The sequence below is a fragment of the Doryrhamphus excisus genome, chromosome 10 (genome assembly GCF_030265055.1).
Source record: "Doryrhamphus excisus isolate RoL2022-K1 chromosome 10, RoL_Dexc_1.0, whole genome shotgun sequence".
NCBI lineage: Eukaryota > Metazoa > Chordata > Actinopteri > Syngnathiformes > Syngnathidae > Doryrhamphus > Doryrhamphus excisus.
This window is the reverse complement of record NC_080475.1, coordinates 16,581,256-16,603,157: the sequence shown is the minus strand read 5'-3', so window position 1 is coordinate 16,603,157 and position 21,902 is coordinate 16,581,256. Positions and strand designations below refer to the sequence as shown.

Sequence of the window (21,902 nt, the reverse complement as noted above, 5' to 3'; positions counted from 1 at the left end):
CTGACTATGTGGAGTCCAAAGACTTAAATTAACAGTAGAGGCAGAATTTGCTCCAGTATTGTGCAGGTGTACCTAATATTCTGACCTACCAGCTTGAATGTCCACCAACTGGGCACTTTCTGAATGATGAATTTGTGACTTTAATGCAATAAACAACAATGGAAGACACCAGCTTGTTTTAACGCATTTACGCAGCATTTTCTGAATGGATTATGAAATAATGAATGTAAATGTAACAGTAACACACTGTATTCCAGTACCATCAAAGTAGGTCAGAGAGCAGCAAAATCCAACCTAAAACGATACCCTCTGTTTTTGTGTACGTTGCAGCTCCATCCAGGCAGCAGCAGCACTGGAAGCAGCGGCACCCAGAAGTGAACAAAGCGACCCGGAAGCGCTGCTCGGACTGGAAGCAAGCAGAAAGAACATCCAGTCTTTTTTATATGAAAGCTGTGCTGGCAAGACAATACCTGCAGTCAGGACCAAAGGTATTTATTTGTGCATGTGTTTTTTGCCCTCAAGTTCGACTTGACATCCGCATCGTGCAGGAAAACTAAATGCAAACCGCCGTCCTTTCGATTCGTCCAAAAGTTGCAGAATGTGAAAAAAAACCCCGCAGCCCTGAAAGTGGGATTTGGTTAAGATGGCACGTCGTCCTTTCATTGCATACTCGAAGCGGTTTTTAGTAAGCTTCTTCAAAGATCGGTGCTCGTCAAGCCTGCATCTTTCCCTCTTGTTTCCGCGCTGCTTTTTTTTCTCGACAGGGCATGCTTGGTGTAGGAAGTGTCAGTTTTTTTAAGGGGTGGGGAGGCCGGGCTATTCAAAGCTGCAAGTGTCCGTAAACAATCCATCATGCTAACATGGACGCGATAAACACATCATAGTGAGCGACACACATCCTCGCCAAGCCAGCCATCAACGCAGTTTTTGGAGGGGTGGAAGAAGAAGACTGCAGAATATGGCGTCCCGCCTTATAAAAATAAGGCTGCCATTTTTGTTTCGCTTTTGTCTGGGAATGTTTTAAGATGACCGTCTGGGAATGTAAGCGCCGCGCCGGGAGCTTGTGTCCGCCCAAAAGCTGCTCGAGTACGGCGGCCAGAGGTGCACGAACACGGGGCACATGGAGGCGAAGTTTGAGTTAAAAAAAAAAAGGGTCGACTTACTCTTTGTTGTTAGTAAACAGACACAGAGCAGAAATGACATATAATTTAGATGAAAAAGAAAGCGACATCTTGCAAACCCTATCGCTGTATTTTTGTGTATTGTATGACAGCTCTCAAATTGTTACTATGATGTTGTTACTATGATAGTCTTTTTAATACATTGGAATAATCTATGTGGATATACACCACAACATCCTTAGCACACAAGATCCAATCCAATAGACTAGAGCAACTGTCATTAATAATGCTGACTTTTTATTGACACCCACTGAGTTTTTATTATCGTACTGTGGTTGTAATCTGGAAAGGTGTTTTTTAAATATTGACCTACATTGGATTGGTTTGGTGGAATCCCTACATTACCCTCGGCCTGCACCCTAAAATTGCAGGATTGAATTAGCACATAGAACTGTAGTTCAGTAAGTCATCAGCGTATTTTCCAGCTCATTACGCTTACATTTGTTATTTCAGGATGGCGGAGCCTCGATTTAACAACCCTTATTTCTGGCCGCCACCTCCATCCATGCCTGGTCAGGTTAGTCCACTTTTGAACATGAAATAACTGCAACATTTCCATGTGTGAATGGCCGCGCACGCTCCTCAATGTGCATGGATGACATTCACACACAATGCCTGTTTTCTGTTGAGCATGACCCGTTAACCCTTTCAGCTGGATAACCTGGTGCTTATTAACAAGATCAAGGAGCAGCTGATGGCCGAGAAGATCCGACCACTGCATCTGCCGCCTACCTCCACCCCTTCCCAGCAACCCTTGCTGGTGTCCGCCTCTTCCCCAGACGGTGGCGCCCAGCAGGTGCCAGGCCACCACCCGCAGCAGCAGAGCTCCGCACAATCAGACATTGCTTTGCACGGCCGGCCGGCCTCCAGTTCAGGATCAGGTATCAAATATTTTGGTCATCTTCTGGCATGCAATCATTAGTAATTATTGTTTGGTTTTATTGCAGCAGCTTATGCAAATAAAACCTCCAAAAATACATTAATAAAAAACAGTTTGAGACCTGTAACGTTTGCACTGATGCAACTTCTAGATGGAAACATGGACGACAAGGCAGCTGTGAAGGCCAAAGGATTATGGGAAGACTGGCACATGAGACAACTGAGTGAGGAACACATCCGCATCAACCATCGCTCAGGTACTGCAGACTACTGCAGTTTCTTAGAAGCAACCGGGATGTGCACAGTAGCCGGACACGTCATTGGATTATGTGACAGAATTGTCCTGCTTCCCACCCCCACAGGTGTGGCTCTTTCGTCCCGACCTGACAGCCACAGCACGTCGGAGGCTCTAACTCCCACGACTCCAACCTCCAGCAGCCAGAACCGCTTGGGCGGTGCCCCTTCGGTCAACATCATTTCTGGGCTGGCTAATGGTCCTGGCATGGATCATATGAAGGTTGGAGGTCTAGCAGGACTGTTGGGTCCCCCGCCCAAGGCGCCCCGAGGACGTAAAAAAATTAAAGCCGAGTCAGGTCCTCTGCTGGTGGTCCCCTATCCAATTCTAGCAGACCAGGGCTGCGCCACTGTGGCACCCAAAGAGGGCAAAACATACAGGTGGGACGCAACTTCATATTTACCTATGAGGCAGGTTTAGCACAGGAATCTCTGTCAGTGCTGAGCTACAATAATTCACTACATTAATGCTGTCATCATATCTTAATCATATAATCAATATTTATAGTGGTGAATTGTTTTCATTGGAAAACACATTTTACTATTGAGGATTAGTATTCATCACAGCGTCTCATGCTCAAAGTGTTCATCAAACTCAGGTTGTCTTCTTTTTCCACCGTCAAGATGCAAAGTGTGCCCACTAACCTTCCTGACCAAGTCAGAGATGCAGATCCACTCCAAGTCCCACACGGAGGCCAAACCACACAAATGTCCCCACTGCTCCAAGACATTTGCCAATGCCTCCTACTTGTCGCAGCACCTGCGCATCCACCTGGGCATCAAGCCGTATCACTGCTCCTACTGCGAGAACTCCTTCCGCCAGCTCTCACATCTGCAGCAGCACACCAGGTCAGGCGGGGATCTTTTTAACGGGAAATATTACTTGAAAAGCATGGTAGTGGTCATTTTCTTACTTGCTCCGCCCCTGTGACAGAATCCACACCGGCGACAGACCTTATAAATGTGCTCATCCTGGATGCGAAAAGGCTTTTACGCAGCTGTCCAACCTCCAGGTCAGTACATAGTTTTATTTCTGCCACTCTAGCCTCCATATATCAATATACCACAGTAGGAGGAAACAGGTCAAAGGTCCAAATGACACTGGTTGTTAATATATTAAATGTGTGTTTCCAGTCTCACCAGAGGCAGCACAATAAAGACAAACCGTACAAATGTCCCAACTGCTACCGTGCCTACTCCGACTCAGCATCGTTGCAGATCCACTTGTCGGCCCATGCCATCAAAAACGCCAAGGCCTATTGCTGTAGCATGTGCGGCCGGGCGTACACCTCAGTGAGTAAAACAACACACAACCTGTGTAGCCGGGATTCTCTCATAGGTAGGCAGGGCCTGGAATACAACAATATTCAGTAATTCATCATAAAGGTAGCGGCTGAAAAATCCACCTAGGCTGGTAGTAAAGACAGCATCACTCTTATTGGCTACCATACATCACCTGCATTAGTGGCTTATTATAACAATAGACCAGCCGTAGTGTGTTAGTGAACGAAAATCCTAATGACCCGAATATAGAATGAAACCTACCTAGAGAAAAGATGAGTCGTCATTTTGAGACATGATGACATATTTTTAAGATCATGGCAATCATATATTTATTCATATATTCGTGTACAGTGCTATTTGTGCAAATGTTCATTCGTGGTTTCGCATAGTTGTTTTTAGTGGCTACTTTTTTTTCTCCCTACCATCCAATCAAATGCTAGTATATCTGTTGTGTTTTTTTTCTCTACACTGTGTGAGCTGTCCTTTTACAGTGGGGATCACATTGTGGGTTGTCTTTCTTTTATAGGAGACCTACCTTATGAAGCACATGTCCAAACACACAGTGGTGGAGCACCTAGTGAACCACCAGTCCCCCCAGAGGACCGAGTCCCCCAGTATCCCCATACGGATCTCTCTTATCTGAGCCAGCTGGCGCTCAGGAGCATTCCGATTCAAAGTCATTTTGAGGTGGGAGCCTGTCAGGCAGGCCCTGCACCTACCGCCATCTACATAAGGATTAAGTTAGCATTACGACAGCTGATGTGACAGCGCTAGGGTCAAGAGTGGGACACCTCGTTCCGTCTTGATGCAGACGTCCAGTTGAAAAGGAGCTCAGTGTTATTTTGTGAATGTAACAATACAGCTAGATGTTGTCCGGAGGATGGAGTGGGAAAGAATGTTTGCGTCAGATTTAATAAGCACTTTTGTAAGCATCGTGTAAAAAGCCAGATGCATTGGCCATCCAAAATGTTTTTTTCCCTTCCTCCTCCATGAAATGGGTTTTCAGACATGCCTGATGATAATAAAATAGACCAATTTGTAAAAAGGTATATTCTGGAGATATCCAAAGATAATCTCAAAGCACCTTTCAAAGGCCTTTTCATGTTGGCTCAAATTGTTGAAATTTTATCTGAGGGGAAAATGCCAAGAGCGCATTTATTTGTGGCAGCTAAGAGCACGGACTGTGTAGAAAACAAACAGTCTTTTCTGTTACCTTTTATTTTGTTTTACTCACATATTTGTGCAAGGACACATTTACAGGGTCATCGAAATTTTAAGAAAGGCAATCATAAGATGACTGAAGCATTTAATGATTGTATTGGTTTGTTGATGGGAGGCGGGAGGAAGTGTAATGTTAAGGGAAGAAAAGTTCTCATCCTCGCAAATCCAAATCTTTCACCTGCCCTCTGACGGTACCTGGAGATCATAGCGAGTGATCAAAGTAATACTGTGTTTTAAATGACCTTTCCTCTCCACATCCTACAAACTAGTGCCATATGTTAAAAGCCAACCTTGTAATATCTGTCCACTTCTGCTAATCGGTTTATTTTAGTGTTAGCTGCTGAGGTTTTATTCAATCTACCCTAAACCAGTACTCAGCCGTACTTAAAAAACACATTTTATTTCACTTGAGTAGCAAATATTAACTAACCATTGGACCAAAATGTGAAGAAACTGTACAGCACTCTCTCGGTAATGATTTTTTTCATAAGCTTTATTATTTGGAATTAACTGCAGTATAAACATCATCCATTATGCTTACGTATGACGCCTTCCTCTTTCATGTTTTTTCCATTTGTATTATTTTTACTGTACACAGTATTCTTTGTTGTGTTTTAACCTCTGGATGGTACTAATACTTCTTCAGGGCACTTGTGTAAAGGGTGCTATGGCGAGGTGTAGCGTCCGAAAAGGAAGAGCAAACAATATATAAAACAGTAAACCGCAAGAGTCAAAGCACAGGCTTGGACACTATGGACACTTAATGCCAACGACAAACAAGAAAGTTCTGATTAACTTTATGTCTGGACATCATGGGGGCATGTCCATGTTGCTGGACTGCAGAGATATTCAACTGATACCAGACCAGCCTGTGGATTCAGTTCAAAACGTGGGAGAGACGAACATTTTTGCAGCAGTTTCATAAAAACACCAGAGTTTCATAATACGGAGGATCTTTGACTTTTTCTTTGCTTTTTTTTGCAGGAGGTCTTTTAAAACCGCAGTGAACCTGTGTAAACATATTGCTTGTGTTTTAATTTATGACTACATCAGCCATTTGGTGAAGTAAACTTTTCATGTGTGGCAGATCCTAACATTGACATTATATACCAAGAACGATAACAGTGAAGGGAGAAGTCCAGCCCCCGGTCTTGAGCTTTCGGAAAATGTGGAACGATTTAGTTGAATAGCCCTGCTGTACTATTTAACAACTTACTCATTTGTAGTATATATTTGTAAAGGTTTAATAAATACACTATGTGGACAAAAGTATTTTGACAAACACTTTGTGCTGGCATTACTGTAAGTATACAAACCTTATTGACCTCAAGACGTGTGGGACAATGCCTATGCTCCCAACCTTGTGGGAACACTTTAGCACTAACATGATGGTGCCCTAGTGTACAAAGCAAAGTGGAGAGCCTTCCAAGAAGCATGACAAACGTTGGTGGCCAAGTACTTTTGTCCAAATGGTGGATATTTTTTTGGGAGAGGAAAAAAACATTTATGACCTTTTAGATATTAATCATGTTTTATATTGGTTATTTACATGTAAGCCTTAACTGTTCTATCATGACATTTCCATTTCTCTGTATTGCTTTCTGCAGTATTCACTTATTTTTTTTCCTCCATTTTCCCTCCCGCATGGAGCTGTAATCTGTATAACTACTTCACCTGAGTTCTCTATGGAAAAAAAATATTGTGTAGATTTATTAAACCTTTTCCTGTCTTGCATTGTGGGTTCATATACGGTTTCTAGACAACTAAATATGCACAACCGAGACTGAGAAGTTAACCCACGGGTTAGCAATGTTTGAAAGGAAAAAAAAATTAAAAAACCTTTGTATCGTTACCTTGTTTAATAAAGAGACTGTTATAAATTCAGCACAGTCTGCTTGCTTGCCTGAAAATGACAGACTCCGTTGGCATGCAGAAGCAAGGAAATTGTGTTCATGATGTGTTGTTTATTTAGGAAAATAGGTGTTTGAAAACATTTACACATGTACAAGTGGCAAGGTTTCTTTGGAATTTCATGTCAACTACAAAATCAAATTTTACCCAGCAGCAATAATGCACCCAAGCACACCCATCCATCCGTCTATCCATCCATTTTCTTCTGTACCTGAATCCAACAGCTGGGTAATTTTGCCATCAAGCATGCCGGGTCACATTTGAGTCACTTGGATTTTCAGAGTTGCGGTGAGATGGGATGTTGATTTGCCTAGTATATCTAGTATACCAATACGTATACGTATGTATTAATCAATCAAGCAGAGCGCTTACCAAAAGCACAATATTTTTACATATTTTGGAACTCACTAGGGTCATTATTAGGCACAATGTTGATTTGAGAAAATTGAAGGCTTTTTAGTGCACCTTATAGTACGGAAAATACGGTACACACACACATATATATATATATATATAAACATACATTACATACGTACATGTGATTGTATAAAACAAAAAGGTCTTTCTTAGTGTACAAGAACCTTTCCAGAGTGTCTCTTAACGAAATAGCCTTCATTTTCTCGTTGACTGTTTAAAAGTACAAACAATACATGGTGAATACCGGAGTGGCATTTATACTATGTCGTCGTTACTACACAGGTTCCACTTTATCGCTACATGACGACAAACCTCTAAAAATGTAATACAGTTGGCGATTTTTCATGCAACATGTTTAAAAACACAAACACAACATCCCCCTGCTCCACTGTCATACCTGCCAACCAACCCCCCAGGCCACCATTCCTCACCGGGAAACTACCGTACTTTACTGCCGCCCTCTTGTTTAAATGTTTTTTGTAGTTTCATGAGATTATAGACAATATCCCTGAATTTTAATACAAATGTTGACAGACTGCACATCATCCCAAATGTAAACATACTGAAATGACTTATAAAGTGCTCAGTTTTAAATATCGTCAGTTAGATTTCCTTAAAGGGGACCTATTATGCTGATTTTTCGTCTCCCAGCATTTGTACCTATTCCAGCTCTATTTCCTTGGATTTTCAAAACAGGCTGAATTTATTCCCCCCATGGCCGCTTCAGGGCACACCCTCTAGGCTGTAACTCAAATAGTGGTAATGTGAATCTTTACAATACATATAGATTTTTACCTTTTGTATCCACTTTCTTTCCTTGCTGGGTGGCCCTTATGCATCATCATTGCTATTTGGACTCCCCAGGGTGGAGTCAGTAGGAAACAGTGGGGAGACCAGGTTCAGGTAGCCTTGTTCTGATGGCTGCGGTGTGGAGACAGATGCTCCCGTGCTGTCCGACACGTGCTTAGTTCGGCAGATTGCATCCAAACATTCCCGTGGGTCAAAGGAAGCAGACGTTAGGCTAGTGAACACACAGATGTGAAAAACAGGATTGACAACAGCACAACAATTACAACTATGAGTCCCTTAATAAAAAAAAAAAAACAGAGAGCTTCTTAAACAGTCATACCTTAATGTAGATCTTTGCAGGATCCTCTCACAGTGCATTCTCTTTGAATCCTGCTAAGTTTAGATCAACAACGGATGTTAAAGTCACTTTTTAAAAGAGGAGAGGCAGTTGTCAACGCCATCTTATATTTGACCACTATTAGTCATTCAGGAGCATACATGAACAGTCTGTGTCTATACGAATGTGTTGGTAGGCGTTTTACCTCACTGCTAATGAAGGACTGGGCATTCCTCAGGGCACGCTCCAAGGAACTGACCTGATTAGACAGCTTTAGGGTTTCATCCTGTAGTCGCCTGTTTTCTACTTCTAAGACGCTGACCCTTAGAGACAAACACACATTTATCAACAACTAGAAGCCAATACAACACTTATTAAAATGTTAATTCTTGGAGAAGATAACTAATCTTACAGCTTTGTCTCATTACGTGCATGTTCTTTCAAAAGGTACCTGTGTTGAACAGTAGACGCGGCCCTCATGCCGTTATTGCCCATTTCCTCCGCCTCACTTATCTTCAGCAACAGCATCCTCCTCTCCTCCAGAAGCTTTTCATTTTCCTCCATCATATTGTGGATGCTCTCCTTTGCCTGCAGGATTAGGGCATTCAATTTGTGGTGCAAGCATCCATGTTGGCATTTGGCAAGCGCCATGTCTGACCTTGTGCGAGAGGCTGGCAGCCAGAGTCAATTCATTCTCTAGTTTCTGTATGGTGTTGTCCCTCTGTGCAGTGGCTGTGAGTAAGAGCTGCCTGGCCTGATGTAGTTTGCTCTTGTTTCTACGCTGTTTTTCATTGTGCTTCCTGGTTGGAGTTGCAGAGAAGCTATTAACATGTTGCACTAGTGTAAATACTCACTGATCTTTTTTGGCAGAGGAAATATGCTTAAAATGGTATAACACTGTAAGGTGTGGTTGGTGTGTCTCACATGATATTTGTGTTCAGTTGTAGGAAAACCTGCTTCAGCTCTCCCTGCATTCTGTCACACTCCAGCTGAGAGCCCACCAGATCGTCCTTCAGTCTACGGCAAGATGCTTGACTATCTTTTGCCTGGAGGACACATTTTGCATGAAGATGGCAATAAAAAGGATCTAGAAAAGAGGAACAAAGTCTCCCACCCCTCCAACACACACTCACTGCACTAAGGAGCTCCACTAGAGACGGGATGATGCATCCAAAGTGTGTGAAGGAGAGATATTGGAGGTCTTTGTCAGACTCTACAATAAAAACTGCTCCAAACATTCTGTACAATAACCATGCAAAACACCCGTGACCTGATCAACATGTAGATAACTGTTTATAATGTATATCATTTCTGATTTGATTTGAATTTGTTTACTTTTTGCTGCTATAAAACTGGAATTTCTGTTATCTTAAATGTATAATTAATCCATATCATTGGTATCGGCTGATTTCAATACTGGATGATCAGAATCGGCAGCATAAAACCCTGATGGGAGCATCCCCAGTAACGACATGATACATACCTCCTCTCGAGCCTTGTTAAGCTCTGATTCTAGCTGCTGTGCTCGGTGGCTGAATTCAGCATTGGTCCTGGTGAGTGTTGCCTCCTTCAACCTCAGGGAACGTACTTGGTGCTGGAGCTCCTCCTCGCGCTGCTCTAAGAGCTTCCTGGATGCGTGATAATGGTGAGAACTGTTGAACTTGTTGAAACTGGGCAGTGGGTGGTTAATTACAACACTTTGGGTTACCTGTTGATGTGGTCCTCCTGCTGTTTGGCTCTGAGGGATGACAAGGTGTCAGATAGATCCCTGCTGTCCCGCTCCAGGCGGCAGGTCTCGCTGGCCCGGGCTTCTTCCATGCGCAACTGGTGCTGGGTGGTCTTGAGTTGTTGCTGTAGTTCTACCACCTGTTCTCACAGTCACACCCAAACGAGAAACAACACAACGCTCATTCTACCAGATACAATGTTTTGCAATTTATTCAACATTAAATCCAATATAAGCATATTTTTGATGTCCTCCACTATGACCTTCTTGTCAGCCGCAATGACCCTTGCTCTCTCAACCTGCAGCTCTTCTTGCAAACCGGTGGTGACATCGCGGCTGGCGGAGTTGCGTGCCCGTTCCAACTCCAGTTCTCTGATTCTTTGCTGCTGGCGTTCTAACTCGGCGGTCTGAGTGTGAAGACTCTTTTCCATCTGGACTAGTTTGGTCTGGACCTGGTTCAGCTCTGCTGAAAGCTAAAAGGAGGCATGTGAGACCACAATGTAATAATTGTTTTACTCTAATGTTTAAAAACTGCCTTTGTACTAAATAAAAAAGAACCTTGAGTTTTTCATTGTCTAGCAGGGTGTTGTGTCTCTTCAGGTCCATGTTCTTCTCCTTCTCATACCGTAGCTCTCTCTCTGCTGAGGTGAACAGACTCTGTACCCTCTGCAGGTCCTGCTTCATCTGTTTAGCCTCCTCTGCCTTCTGATTTAGCACTATGTCCAGGGACTAAGAAGAGGATCAGGACACATGGGTGTTTCGGATGAAGTGCTGAAAATGAATGTGTTTTTATCTGTGTCATCAGCTATTGTCTTATGGTTCTATTGTGAAATATGAATCCTAAAACATCCGTTACTGGCAGATGCAGAATATCAGGTATGTACCTTGATGTGTGCCTGGGTTTCATTGACCTGTGCCTGCAAAGCCAGATGGTGCTGAGAGGTCAGTTGCTGCACCTCCACCTGTTTGGTCTGCATGTGATTCTCTTGCTTTAAACAAAACATAACACAGAGTAAGTTTACTGGGCGTCTCATGAGAACACCTGCACAATGTAGTAGATCCAAAACATCCAGATGACTTTAGTCTCCACATCAAATTATCAAGATGCTTGGGTATACGGCTTTACTTTAACTTTAGTTACCTGATCCAAGCACGTCTCTTTGGTCTTCTCTGTAGGACCAAAACTTGACTCAAAGTTTACACATTTCAGGTTTCTTCTAAGTGCCTCATTAGTCAAAGAGAGCTGTTCCCGCTGTTGGAGTTGCTCCTTAAGGTGTTGAAGCTCAACCTCCAGCTTCTCTTTTTCCCCTTCAACAGCCAGCTTCTTCTGAATGCTGTCACTCAGCTTGGCCTGCAGCTCAGCCGTCTGCTTCCGCTCAGACGCCGTCTCGTCCCTGGGGAAGCAAACACATTTAAGTCAAACAAAAAAAGTTGTTCCCACCATCCTGCGGGTGTTGAATTATTTCTTCCCCTTGTCATTTTTCAAGCGACACCTCAACATTTGCCTACCTGAGTTTGTTGTGCTCTGTTTGAAGGCTGCTGAGTTCTTTGGTTAGTAGGCCAGTCTTCTCTTGAAGCTGGTCCACCTGTACTCTGTATTCCTGCAGGTCGTAGATTTGCTTGCTGCTCTTATGGCACTCCATCTCACTCTGGAGTCGGCGGTGGGCGCGCTCCATCTGCGCTAACTGAAACACATTTTAAAAGAGGCTGTCTGTCTTGGTGAGGTGCTTCAATGGGGGCACTAGCGTTCCAACATGCTACTGTACACGCCACCATCTTCCTGCTCAGACGTGACTACTGATTGTTGATAGCTTCCCTTAGACTATCTGTATGTGTGCGCACACAACAGGCTATGTGCTAACTTGCAATTATGAAGAATATAGATATTTTTGAGCCAATCTGTTCTCTGAAACCTCTATTGGTATTCCCATTTATCCACCAGTGTGGGCTGCACTGGAAGCAAGGTGGGTAAAGTGTCATCTTGCCCAAGGACACAACCGCAATGACTGGGAGGGAGGAAACCTGCTCTGGGTCTCACCTGCTCTAAATCCAAGCCGCTGCCGCCCACTTTGTAGTTATGTGGACACTTTTAAACATTCTTTAACATTATACATTTATTATTACTTCTATTTTTAGCAATTTCCCAGTTTGAATAAGTTTATAAAATAGAACTCAACACTGTGCCTTCTGAAAAAGAAACAGTGGAAAGGTTAGGTGGCCACCATAAGAATGTTCTAGGAGGTCTCTAGCGTACGCAGACGTGAAGCTTGCAAACCTTCTCCTCCAGGACTGCCTTTTCTCCCTTGACTTGGTTGAGTCCCTTGATGAGTGTTTTCCCTTGTTGGCATTCAGTCTGGAGACTGTTGACCTCAAGTCTCAGCTTCTTCAGCTCTCGCTCACCAATCTGCAAAGCCTTGGGTGGAATGAGAGTGAATACAATTTCATTAAGCTCACAAACAGTTCACCGTTGCAGTTTTTTACATGCTTCCAATGCAATAGGAAATGTACTTTATAATACCTCCTTGTCTTTTTTCAGGGCAGCTTGTGCAGCACTCAGGTCCAACTCCAGTTGTTTTCTCCAGTCCTTCTCCTCAGTCAGACGAGCTTCTAGCAGAGCGAGTCTCTCTGGTGCGCTCTCTCGTAGGTGCTTGATACAGTGACAGAGGAACATGATGCATTTCATTTAATGATATACCTTTCTACTCTGAACTATATGATAATCCAGTGTAATATTTTTGCATCAGAATTGGGAACATTTTCATTTAAAATAGAATAGACACTACTGTTCTGGCACTACTTGCCACATACATTAACAGAATGATCCAAAAAAATTAACTAATTTGGTTGCAGACACTTTTCATGATATTACAAAATTCACATATTTTTTTACAATTTTCTTAATTTTTCATTGGGTAATGGAACATGGATAGAAAACAGCAAAAGGGGCAGCATACAATAAATAAAAATGTTGTATTTATTTGAAGCCAAACACTGGCATCAAGCCAGCCCAAACCAACACGTGCAAAATGTAAATTCTTCCTAAATTTTAGATCAGGAGCATATGAACCATCACTCAAACATTATATTACAGGGAGACAGATCATTACACGCCGATGTAGTTCCTCCAGCTCTCCCTCATGACGATGCTTTTCTTCCTTGCTGGCATTCTGGGCCTCCCCTAGCAGAGCTTCCAGCTCCTCGTTCCTCTCCTCTAGCTCCTCCTGCTCCTTGCGAACCCGCTGGAGTTGGCGCTCCAGCTCTCTCACATGAACAAGCCTGTCTTCAATCACCGCATGACAGCTGGCATACGATGATGACAGGATGAGTCAATATTACACAGTGGATGGAGAGGTCATTCTTGAAGACAGTCTACCGTTTGTGAGATGGATCAGTTTCTTCAGGTGAAAAGTCAGCCGGGTTGCTCTGTGGTTCACTGTGCTTTTGCCTTCTGTCATGATTTGGTGCCTGGTCATCCTCACTAGTTTCCAACTGGACAAACAATACCAAGCTGATGTATAGTTCAAGTATAAATAGACGTATAATGTACAACAACACCAACCGCCTCAAGCAGTTTTTTCTTCTCTGACTCCAAAGAACAGACTCTCTCCCTCAGACTTCTGTTGTCAGCATCCAATCTGTCACTTTGCTCTTTGGCTCTCTGCAGCTTCATCATATCTGGAAAAAAAGACAAAAAATAAAATTGCATTAAATGAGTAAATGACGTTCAGCTTAGTTGGCAGCTTGTGCTGCAGTATGAAAATATTTAGCACCACCACAAGGGAATAAAATGTGAAAGCAAAACATCTCGTGTGTTACTAAAGCTTACTTACCACTAAAATTATTCAAATACATTAAGTGAAATTATTAACATATTCTAATCAATGTGAACCAAAATGATGAAATATAACACTGTGTGAGTGTATTTAACTTAAGGTATTACACTTGTACTTGAGGCTCACACGACGCTGACTCTCTCACCGCATTGTTTCAGTTTGTCCACTTCTTTCCTCAGAATCTCTAGTTCTTGAAGTGTTTCCTGAAGCTCAGACCCTGACATTATAAAAACACATTGAATCAAATTGTTCAAGTAACAAACGGTCCATCATCCACTGGGGAACGCAAACTAAGTATTTGCAACATACTACAGGCATCTAGGCTGTTGATTTTGGCCACATCCAGCTCACTGTTGAGCCTGCGGATTTCCTGGTGAGCCATCTCCAACCTGCTCGACGCCTCTTCCAAGTCATGCTCCAGCCGCTGGCGCTCGTTACGCGCATGGGAAAGTTCCTCACTGTGAGCCTGTTGTTGAAGGATACCTGTGTTAATGGCTCGGGAATTGACTAGAGAAGTCAAAACGGGGGCATGCATATCAAAGAGGGAGTTTTATCATTTGCAGGTCTGCAAAGCGTTTAGGGTAATGGAATAACATCCAGTGTAAGTTGCACCAGAAACAACTGCAACAACGGTTCTCATGCTGTACCTGTGACATGCCCCCGCAGCCCATCAGCTCCCATCAGTTATGAAATACTTCACAATGACGAGTTAGTGAGAAAACGATCATTGTGGCCATGCAGGTATCAGGAAAAACAAGCAGTGCCACAGATGCCATTTTCAATCACATGTACAGTATGTTAGTCGTGTTAGCTTCGTCGCGGGAGTAAACCTACAGGGGTAATATTGGTTTTGCTCTGACCAGACCTGCGCAAGCCAAATAGCTTCTTCCACGGAGTCTGGGATGAACCCTGCTGAGAGCAAAGACCATGTGTGTGCAGAATCCCACCAAACACGTAATAAGTATTCATTTGCAAATCTCCAGATAGGTGGGTGGATAAGTGCTGGTTACATCTACCAGCAGAGAACAGGAAACACTCAGCGAAGTTCATGTTGTAAAATTTGGAATTCATGTTTTGTTGTAAAATGGTGCTGTTATTATGAACCATTGCCAAAGACACTCCGACTATCGTAGTAGCCACTAAAAAATGGCAACTAACTCTGGTGCCAGTCAGTTCTTCACCTGAGGCGGGACATCCCTCATGTTGCCAGATAAGCTTTGGGTCTCAAGACTCCTTTCCGCAGCTTCTAGTCTTTCAAGCAGTGTTGACCTCTCCACCAGTAAGTAAGCCACCTGCTCGCTGGGGCTGCTCAGGCCCATCTCCCCGAGGTCTTCCTGGGCTAACATCTCTGCCAGCTCTTTGCTCTGAATTTCTGGAGGAAATTTTCATTAGACTATCATAGAACATTATTATTAGTTTCACTGCTATTTATATGCGAGTGTTGTAGATCAATGTTGTACTGGGCTCACCTTGTTGCTGTCTGATTTGGTGCAGCTCTTGTCGCAGTTGTTCATTGTCTCTTTCATAGCCAGCCGTCACACTCTCACGCTGTTGCAGCAGCCCACGGATATGCGTAACATAGCTATCCACCTGACATAACAAAGACTTCAGGGCACATTGCAAAAACTAGCAAAAGCACATAGAGAAAGCAGGTCTCTTACCAAGGCCTAAATACTTCACAGCTGCAAAATCCTGTATGTGCATTCCAATTCAAATTTGTTTGTTGTGTTTTTGTACAAAAAAAATGATGTATGAAAAACTGAAGATGGGAAGCTAAACACACTGATATGGTAATTATGTTTTTTGAGTAAACATGTTAAAATTGGAAGTCGTAATAACTTTCTGTCATTCATGCAGAACTTTCAGTGTACCATTACAGCTACCTCCTTCATCTCATTGGCCTGCTGCGAACGTATAGTACGCAGCTCCTGAGTGGACTGCTGCAGTTCCGCCTCTGTGTCGAGGAGTCGCCGCCAAAGGTTCCGCTGGGGTTCATCTGAACTGACCACCGGTGGCAAACCATCCCCCTGGAGCTGCACAGAAATCTGGTCATGCTCTGACCGCACCTGAAGAAGAGGAGGAGGGTGAAGTGGATGCCTGGAACTGACTGACGCTGACTGTATCATCAGCATGCAAGCAGGATTACACACAAAATACGGCACGCAGAGGGTTGGATTAATGGATAGGCATATCTACCGCCATCATATACAGGCCCTGACCACCATATCAAGTTCAAACCCAGTTAGAAGAATTAATAAAAAAAGGTTCTCAAATATACATATGAATCTCTTCTGCAAATACGTAGCTCTTTTGGGGGAAACAAGTGCAACTAAACTTCAATAAACTACAAAAAGATGAGAGGCATTAATTTTTAATGATTGTCATTGTTATCTGCTGATTTGACATACGTTGTGTCACACTTGCAATAAAACAATACATTTGATTGGTCTAGTGGGAAAGCCGATGCCTTCAGGGAGCACATAGACAGTGGTTACAACCCTAGAATTGCATGCCAACACTAAACACCTGTTGCTGAACTCTACATTGTGTTTTACAGGCTGTGTAACTTGAGTGGGCCCCTCAAGCTCTGTATCTGGTCACTCAGGGGCTTTTTGTACATATATACTACACACGGTTCTTTGCAGGAAAGATCATATTTACAGCACTACAATATTGACAGCAGACAAAAGACTAATAACTAAATTGTTTAAGGACATAGAGAGTCTCTACAATGAAGAGTCATTCTACCAGTCATATTAATGATGATGTATGGACAATTAAGGAAGATGCTTACCCCTTCGTGGTCCATGGTCACACATTAACATGGATGTAGCTGCATCTGGCAGCCTGGAAGGAATGAAGCTTTACTTCTGCAGGGGAAGTCAGAATTACGCTTCAGGTCCATTGATGTTGTTGAGGATGTAAACATAATGTGGGTAGTCAGTTAAAGTCTCAGCATAGAAAGATTATGGTTAGATGGTGTGGCAAGCATTTTTACAACAGCAATGCCTTTTTGTCATCTTGACAGCACTTCTTGTAAGGTACAGTATTGGGAAAACACATCCTAATCTTACATATGCACCCAAAGTGAGGTTAAAAATCTTTCCAGCAGGTCTTCAAAATGTCTGACGAGGAGGAGCAATATGTTGTTTTTTTATAGAACAGACCGCATGCATTCCTTTCGCCCACGCAAGCTCAGACAATATGTGGTTAAGCTCAAAATGCATGTTAAAATAAACACATTTAAACGCTCGGTATATTCTAGTAACATCCAGCCTTTACCAGGGAGCTAGCAAAGCGGCAAAGTTAGCCCCAAAGTTGTAATACGAAGCTAAAGGCTAACACTAGTCCAGGTTAAACCTGAAGACGAAACCTGATGTCCGTTTAGTGACTCCGTGATAATCAATAGCAACGCAATACACTTAGCTCTGGTGTTGCTAAGTTGTTGTTCAAGTTTCACTCACCCTTCAGCGACAAATGCTACAAGTTGAGCTAACAGTTGACAACAGGCGTGGTGTGTAGACTGGCTTCCACCAGCACCTTGGCAACGGAGCGTACCAACAGTACGACCATGTGGTGGGGGGTGGGTGTGGAATCAGTCTGGTGTGGAAAGTTGCATATTTATGACGAATTATGGTTTATTAGTCTTTTCCTTTCAAGGCGTTTCCCGGTCAAGACGATTCCCAGTCAAGCATTCGCCCACAAATATGGCAAGACGTTTCCCTTGTCAGCATCAAGTTGCTTACCCGTCAAACTCCCTGCTGCCAACTTTTCAGTAAGAAAAGTAGCTATTGGCTGTTCAAGAAATCGCCGGAAGCCAATAGTATGCGTCATCGTTTAATTTGCATATCACAAACATAACCCCGCAGAAGAGAAAAAAAAGTGAGAAAAACACCTTCATAACCTTTAAAATTCTTCATTACTGGTTTCTTAATTAAAAATGGACCATAATTTCATCATAACAATCTCGACATCTCAAAGTTCTCCTATCACACGTCGGAAATTTAAAATTTAATGTGAACAGCGAATAACGGATGATGCTGTGTTGATTCTGTTGTGACTCAGTGTGGTTCGTGAGTAGCACCCTCTTCTGGTGAATATATGTAATAGCAACGGATAACATAGCAATTCGGTAGGCTTATCCATCGCTTACATTTACCCGTCTCAGTAGGAACAACAATAGTCCCCCTCACTGTACCCGGCTGCCCTCTCCTGCTGCGGTGAGCTCGCACGGAAGTGGCACTTTGGCAGAAAGATGGATGGGACCAGGCCCTGGGCGGGCCCAGCTTTTTGGGGCCTGCATGGGGGGGCTGGTGTTCTACAGTAATGGTGATGCCAGCAATAATATTACCAGCAGTCCCTCAAATGTAATGTACCCAGTCAGTATCACCCTTCACAGCAGATGTAGTTGCAGTTGCAGGTGGGTCTCTTGGGCACAGATCGCAAATCAGGAATCCATTTGGAAAACTACAAAATCATTATAGTTTCAATTAATGTATTAAAAATCCCTCATTCATCCATTTTCAATACAAACAACCATTCACATGCACTACGGACAATTTGAACTGAGGTCTTCCCACTGTGTGGCCTACATGTTAACCACTCGCTCACCTTGCGGCCCTATTTTGACCATGTATATGTTTATTTTTAAATGTGACTTTCTGAGTGCATTGGCTCCATTCCACTCAGTCTTTTGGAATTTAAGGAGAAATGTGGACTGCTGTGGATCAGTGACCAGTTAATCATAGGGTGAGTGTATCATGACACTGTCGGTGGCATTCCGTTTTAAGTTTTAAGTCATGCCGTTTTTCAGCATGTTGTGTAATGTTCCATTGGCTATACATCCAGTGACTTTACTACAAGCGACCTCCTTCCTATATGTTCTTAGTGTCATCAGTGTTCTCACGTGCCATGCAGCAACGTTAATTTTTCCACACAGTCTTTGAATTAGCACAGAGTTGGCATCGTTGGTATCAGCACATGTACTGTCTTAAGACTGCACGTTTGTCATTTTACTAGCATTGCTAATGGGTGCGCCCAATTGGAGTCTTTTTTTTCGGGCAGAGAAAAAGGGAGCTCTGTTTTGCTCAGAGGAAATGGGCGTTTTCTTTGGAAAGTTTGGATGGAGTGAGTGGTAAAAGAAAAGGGGTGTGGCAAGCCCAGTAAGGAGACGGGACCACATACAGGACACAAGATCACAGTAGTTAGTGTAGTGAGGCTGCTTCTTGGGTCTGATTTGAGAGCAAGAACAATAATCAAGGTAAGATTCTTTTTAGACTTTTTCTGTAGGATTTGTGCGTGTTTTGATTGTAGAACAAAAATAACACTTAGCATCGGATGCTATTGTATGATTTTTCTTTTCAAGTCATTGCTTTGTTTGTGTTCATTTTGACCAAATTGTTATCTCCCATGCCTGCTTGTTTGATGGATGAAATTAGTGTAATGACATAATTTCACCCACCACCCATGCAGATGGAGCTCTCCACAAGATAATGATCCACAATAATCAAAATAATTGCATTCAGTCTGACTTGATTATTTTGCTATTCTTATATGAAATTCAAATATAAGGAAACTTACAGATTGTTTACTCTAATAAAAGCTCATTCTATTGGCGGGATGGCGAAGCCAACTGGGTAAATATTTTGGCTTCTTGTAGATTCTTCAGTGTAACAGCTTGTCTTTTGAGGGCAACACACACTCGGGTCAGCAATGAGTGACTGCACTGTTTTTCAGCATCACCCTTCACAGCGACTTCACTATATTCACCTACTCAGACTTTCCAAAACAGGAAAATGCCCCCCCCCCCCCCCCCAACACTGATATTTATTGTACAACCAAAGGGTGTGCCAACTTGGTCACACGCTATTCTCGTGCTTAATGCATTTCTCGGGATGTCCTCATTTGAACTGTTATCTACTACAGCAGAAAAAATGGCATATCTCCTCATGTTTGTTACCCTGCTGCATCTGGTCACCCTGGCCATGCTGTTCATCTCGACCATGGAGAAGGTAGGCCACAATGTCGATCACCGCTGTTGATAAAACAAGTCAATCATGTTAACTTTCTTTCCAAGTCCTGGTGGGTGTGGGACGGGGTGGAGAACTCAGACCTATGGTACAACTGTCGGTATGACAACTTCTCAGGAACGTGGTTGTGCGCTTCCTCCAAAGAAAGTGGTAACAGCTTTGTATCTTCCCCTTCCTCATCAAAATGTGGTTTACTTACAATAAACACATAATGACCCACTTGTCTATTTCTCAGAGTGGCTTCATGCAGTTCAGGTGTTGATGGTCCTCTCTGTGGTCTTCTCCTCTGTGTCCTTCCTGGTCTTCCTGGGTCAACTGTTCACCATGTCCAAAGGCGGACTCTTCTACTTCACTGGGCTGTGTCAAGTTTTTGCAGGTACAGTATAAACAATCTTAAAGGGGACCTATTATGTATTGACTGTAGACTCCTATAGAGCAGCTGCACACAATAACCAGCACACAAAGCTTTCTAGTTTTTCCAGAATCTGCACCTATTCAGCTGTATTTCTTTGGATTTTGTGGTTCTGATGAAAACAGTCTGTTTTAATGTATTCCACCCACAGTGATTTATCTTTTTAAATGTCAGCTTTTAACATACGGCCATATGTGTTTAATGTGTTGGAGTCACTTTCTTCTGTCTCTTAGGTGTCAATCAGATCAATAAGTACAAGATTGATTGAGCTCCTGAATTGACATCTACCAGTCTGGAAAATGTTAAGATGTGTTTTAACATGCAGTGTGTGTCTTCATTCAGGCCTGACCGCCTTGTCCGCAGCCCTCATCTACACATTGCACAACAAGGAAATCCTCCAGGACACCAGAGAAGTGACTTCAGGACACTTCGGTTACTGCTTCATCCTCGCCTGGGTGTGTGTGCCTCTCCTGCTGTGCAGTGGAGTCATTTATGTCCACTTGCGCAAAAAAGAGTGACAATACACAGCTACACAACGGAAAATATCAATAGCAAGTAGAAAGACATCCACACAAGTTTTTCAGTCACAAAGTTGTATTGTGTATATTTCATGCTATGGCCAATATAAGTTTATTTTGCCAAAGTAAAAACCCAATGAAAGTGTTAGATGAATGTCTGTCTTGTTAACTGAGGGTTAGACCCTCACTGTGAATTGATCATATACCATGTTCTGCCTTTGCTAAAACTGTACCAATGTGAAATACTATACATTTTGTAGTGAGAACCCTTTAGAGAGATGCATGCATATATATATATATTTTTGTATCTGGAGAATTTGTATTGCAGTAGTAAATGTCACAAAGAAATACTGTGTTTGTGTCATGTGTTCAGAAAAGGCTTCTTCCGCATGACATTCCCATGTAGCAACCCCTTGTGCAAAGTGCACTGAATAGTTGCAGGATGCACCGTTTGCACCAAGATCATGTTGTAGGTCTTTGGAGCTGGTCTGTGGGTTGACTTTGACTTGGGTTTTTCTTGGCCTGCCACTCCGGGCCATAACTAGAACTGTGCCTGTGGTCTTCCATTTCCTCACTATGTTCCTCAGAGTGGAACCTGACAGCTGAAATCTCTGAGCTAGCTTTTGTATCCTTTCCCTATGCCATGATGTTGAACAATCTTGCTTTTCAGGTCATTTGACGGTTGTTTTGAGGCTACCATGGTGCTACTCTTCAGAGAAGATGCAGCTTGCAATTGGCCACCTTAAATACGCTTTCTCATGATTTACTTCACTTGTGTATGCAGGTCAAGGGTCAATGAGCTTGCCAAACAAATTTTGTGTTTCAATAATTAGTGTCATAGATATTAAAATCAATAAAACAACAAGGGTGCCCAAATTTGTGCGCCTGACTACTTTTGTTTAAATAATTATTGCACACTTTCTGTAAATCCTATCAACTTCATTTGACTTATCATACATCACTGTGTTGGTCTGCTATATGATATATTTACCTGGAATGGCTGATCCCAACAACCAGTCATTTTAAAAAAACTTTCACTTTCTAAAACAAACAAACACAGGATCAGTCCTG

General features: G+C 42.8%; 3 protein-coding genes across 11 annotated transcripts; 2 read left to right on the top strand and 1 right to left on the bottom strand.

The window, feature by feature from the left end:
• The first annotated feature begins 357 nt into the window (after nucleotides 1-357).
• znf362b (zinc finger protein 362b) lies at nucleotides 358-6,742 on the top strand. 4 transcript variants are annotated; one of them, XM_058084164.1, is made up of 9 exons: nucleotides 358-488; nucleotides 1,635-1,698; nucleotides 1,861-2,062; nucleotides 2,213-2,317; nucleotides 2,423-2,735; nucleotides 2,979-3,203; nucleotides 3,289-3,367; nucleotides 3,489-3,647; nucleotides 4,165-6,742. In XM_058084164.1, exons 2-9 carry the CDS (start codon nucleotides 1,636-1,638, stop codon nucleotides 4,279-4,281), a joined length of 1,263 nt encoding a protein of 420 aa, XP_057940147.1. In that variant the 5' UTR covers nucleotides 358-488; nucleotide 1,635; the 3' UTR covers nucleotides 4,282-6,742. The 4 variants fall into 4 exon arrangements, with proteins under 4 accessions (XP_057940147.1, XP_057940144.1, XP_057940148.1 ...); XM_058084161.1 differs by having other exon boundaries at nucleotides 359-488; nucleotides 1,834-2,062; XM_058084165.1 differs by lacking the exon at nucleotides 358-488 and adding an exon at nucleotides 618-1,101.
• A 61-nt stretch (nucleotides 6,743-6,803) lies between these two features.
• On the bottom strand, nucleotides 6,804-17,729 carry ccdc30 (coiled-coil domain containing 30). 3 transcript variants are annotated; one of them, XM_058084154.1, is made up of 26 exons: nucleotides 17,337-17,729; nucleotides 16,667-16,742; nucleotides 15,756-15,938; nucleotides 15,342-15,462; nucleotides 15,054-15,244; nucleotides 14,707-14,781; nucleotides 14,182-14,338; nucleotides 14,018-14,089; nucleotides 13,599-13,714; nucleotides 13,413-13,528; nucleotides 13,147-13,339; nucleotides 12,558-12,686; nucleotides 12,315-12,452; nucleotides 11,549-11,724; nucleotides 11,181-11,433; nucleotides 10,924-11,028; nucleotides 10,598-10,768; nucleotides 10,303-10,512; nucleotides 10,022-10,179; nucleotides 9,797-9,941; nucleotides 9,238-9,359; nucleotides 8,972-9,113; nucleotides 8,765-8,901; nucleotides 8,519-8,636; nucleotides 8,317-8,366; nucleotides 6,804-8,208 (listed from the first exon to the last, which is right to left on the bottom strand). In XM_058084154.1, exons 2-26 carry the CDS (start codon nucleotides 16,679-16,681, stop codon nucleotides 8,019-8,021), a joined length of 3,483 nt encoding a protein of 1,160 aa, XP_057940137.1. In that variant the 5' UTR covers nucleotides 16,682-16,742; nucleotides 17,337-17,729; the 3' UTR covers nucleotides 6,804-8,018. The 3 variants fall into 3 exon arrangements, with proteins under 3 accessions (XP_057940137.1, XP_057940135.1, XP_057940138.1); XM_058084152.1 differs by having other exon boundaries at nucleotides 8,317-8,369; nucleotides 17,337-17,728; XM_058084155.1 differs by lacking the exon at nucleotides 14,707-14,781 and having other exon boundaries at nucleotides 8,317-8,369; nucleotides 17,337-17,726.
• A 371-nt stretch (nucleotides 17,730-18,100) lies between these two features.
• On the top strand, nucleotides 18,101-21,697 carry LOC131136864 (epithelial membrane protein 3-like). Of its 4 annotated transcripts, none has more exons than XM_058084167.1 (5): nucleotides 18,101-18,201; nucleotides 19,801-19,883; nucleotides 19,949-20,051; nucleotides 20,137-20,277; nucleotides 20,656-21,697. In XM_058084167.1, the coding sequence occupies exons 1-5, from the start codon at nucleotides 18,132-18,134 to the stop codon at nucleotides 20,829-20,831; spliced, it is 573 nt and encodes a 190-aa protein (XP_057940150.1). In that variant the 5' UTR covers nucleotides 18,101-18,131; the 3' UTR covers nucleotides 20,832-21,697. The 4 variants fall into 4 exon arrangements, with proteins under 4 accessions (XP_057940150.1, XP_057940151.1, XP_057940153.1 ...); XM_058084168.1 differs by lacking the exon at nucleotides 18,101-18,201 and adding an exon at nucleotides 18,951-19,132 and having other exon boundaries at nucleotides 19,798-19,883; XM_058084170.1 differs by lacking the exon at nucleotides 18,101-18,201 and adding an exon at nucleotides 19,108-19,132.
• Nucleotides 21,698-21,902: the final 205 nt, after the last annotated feature.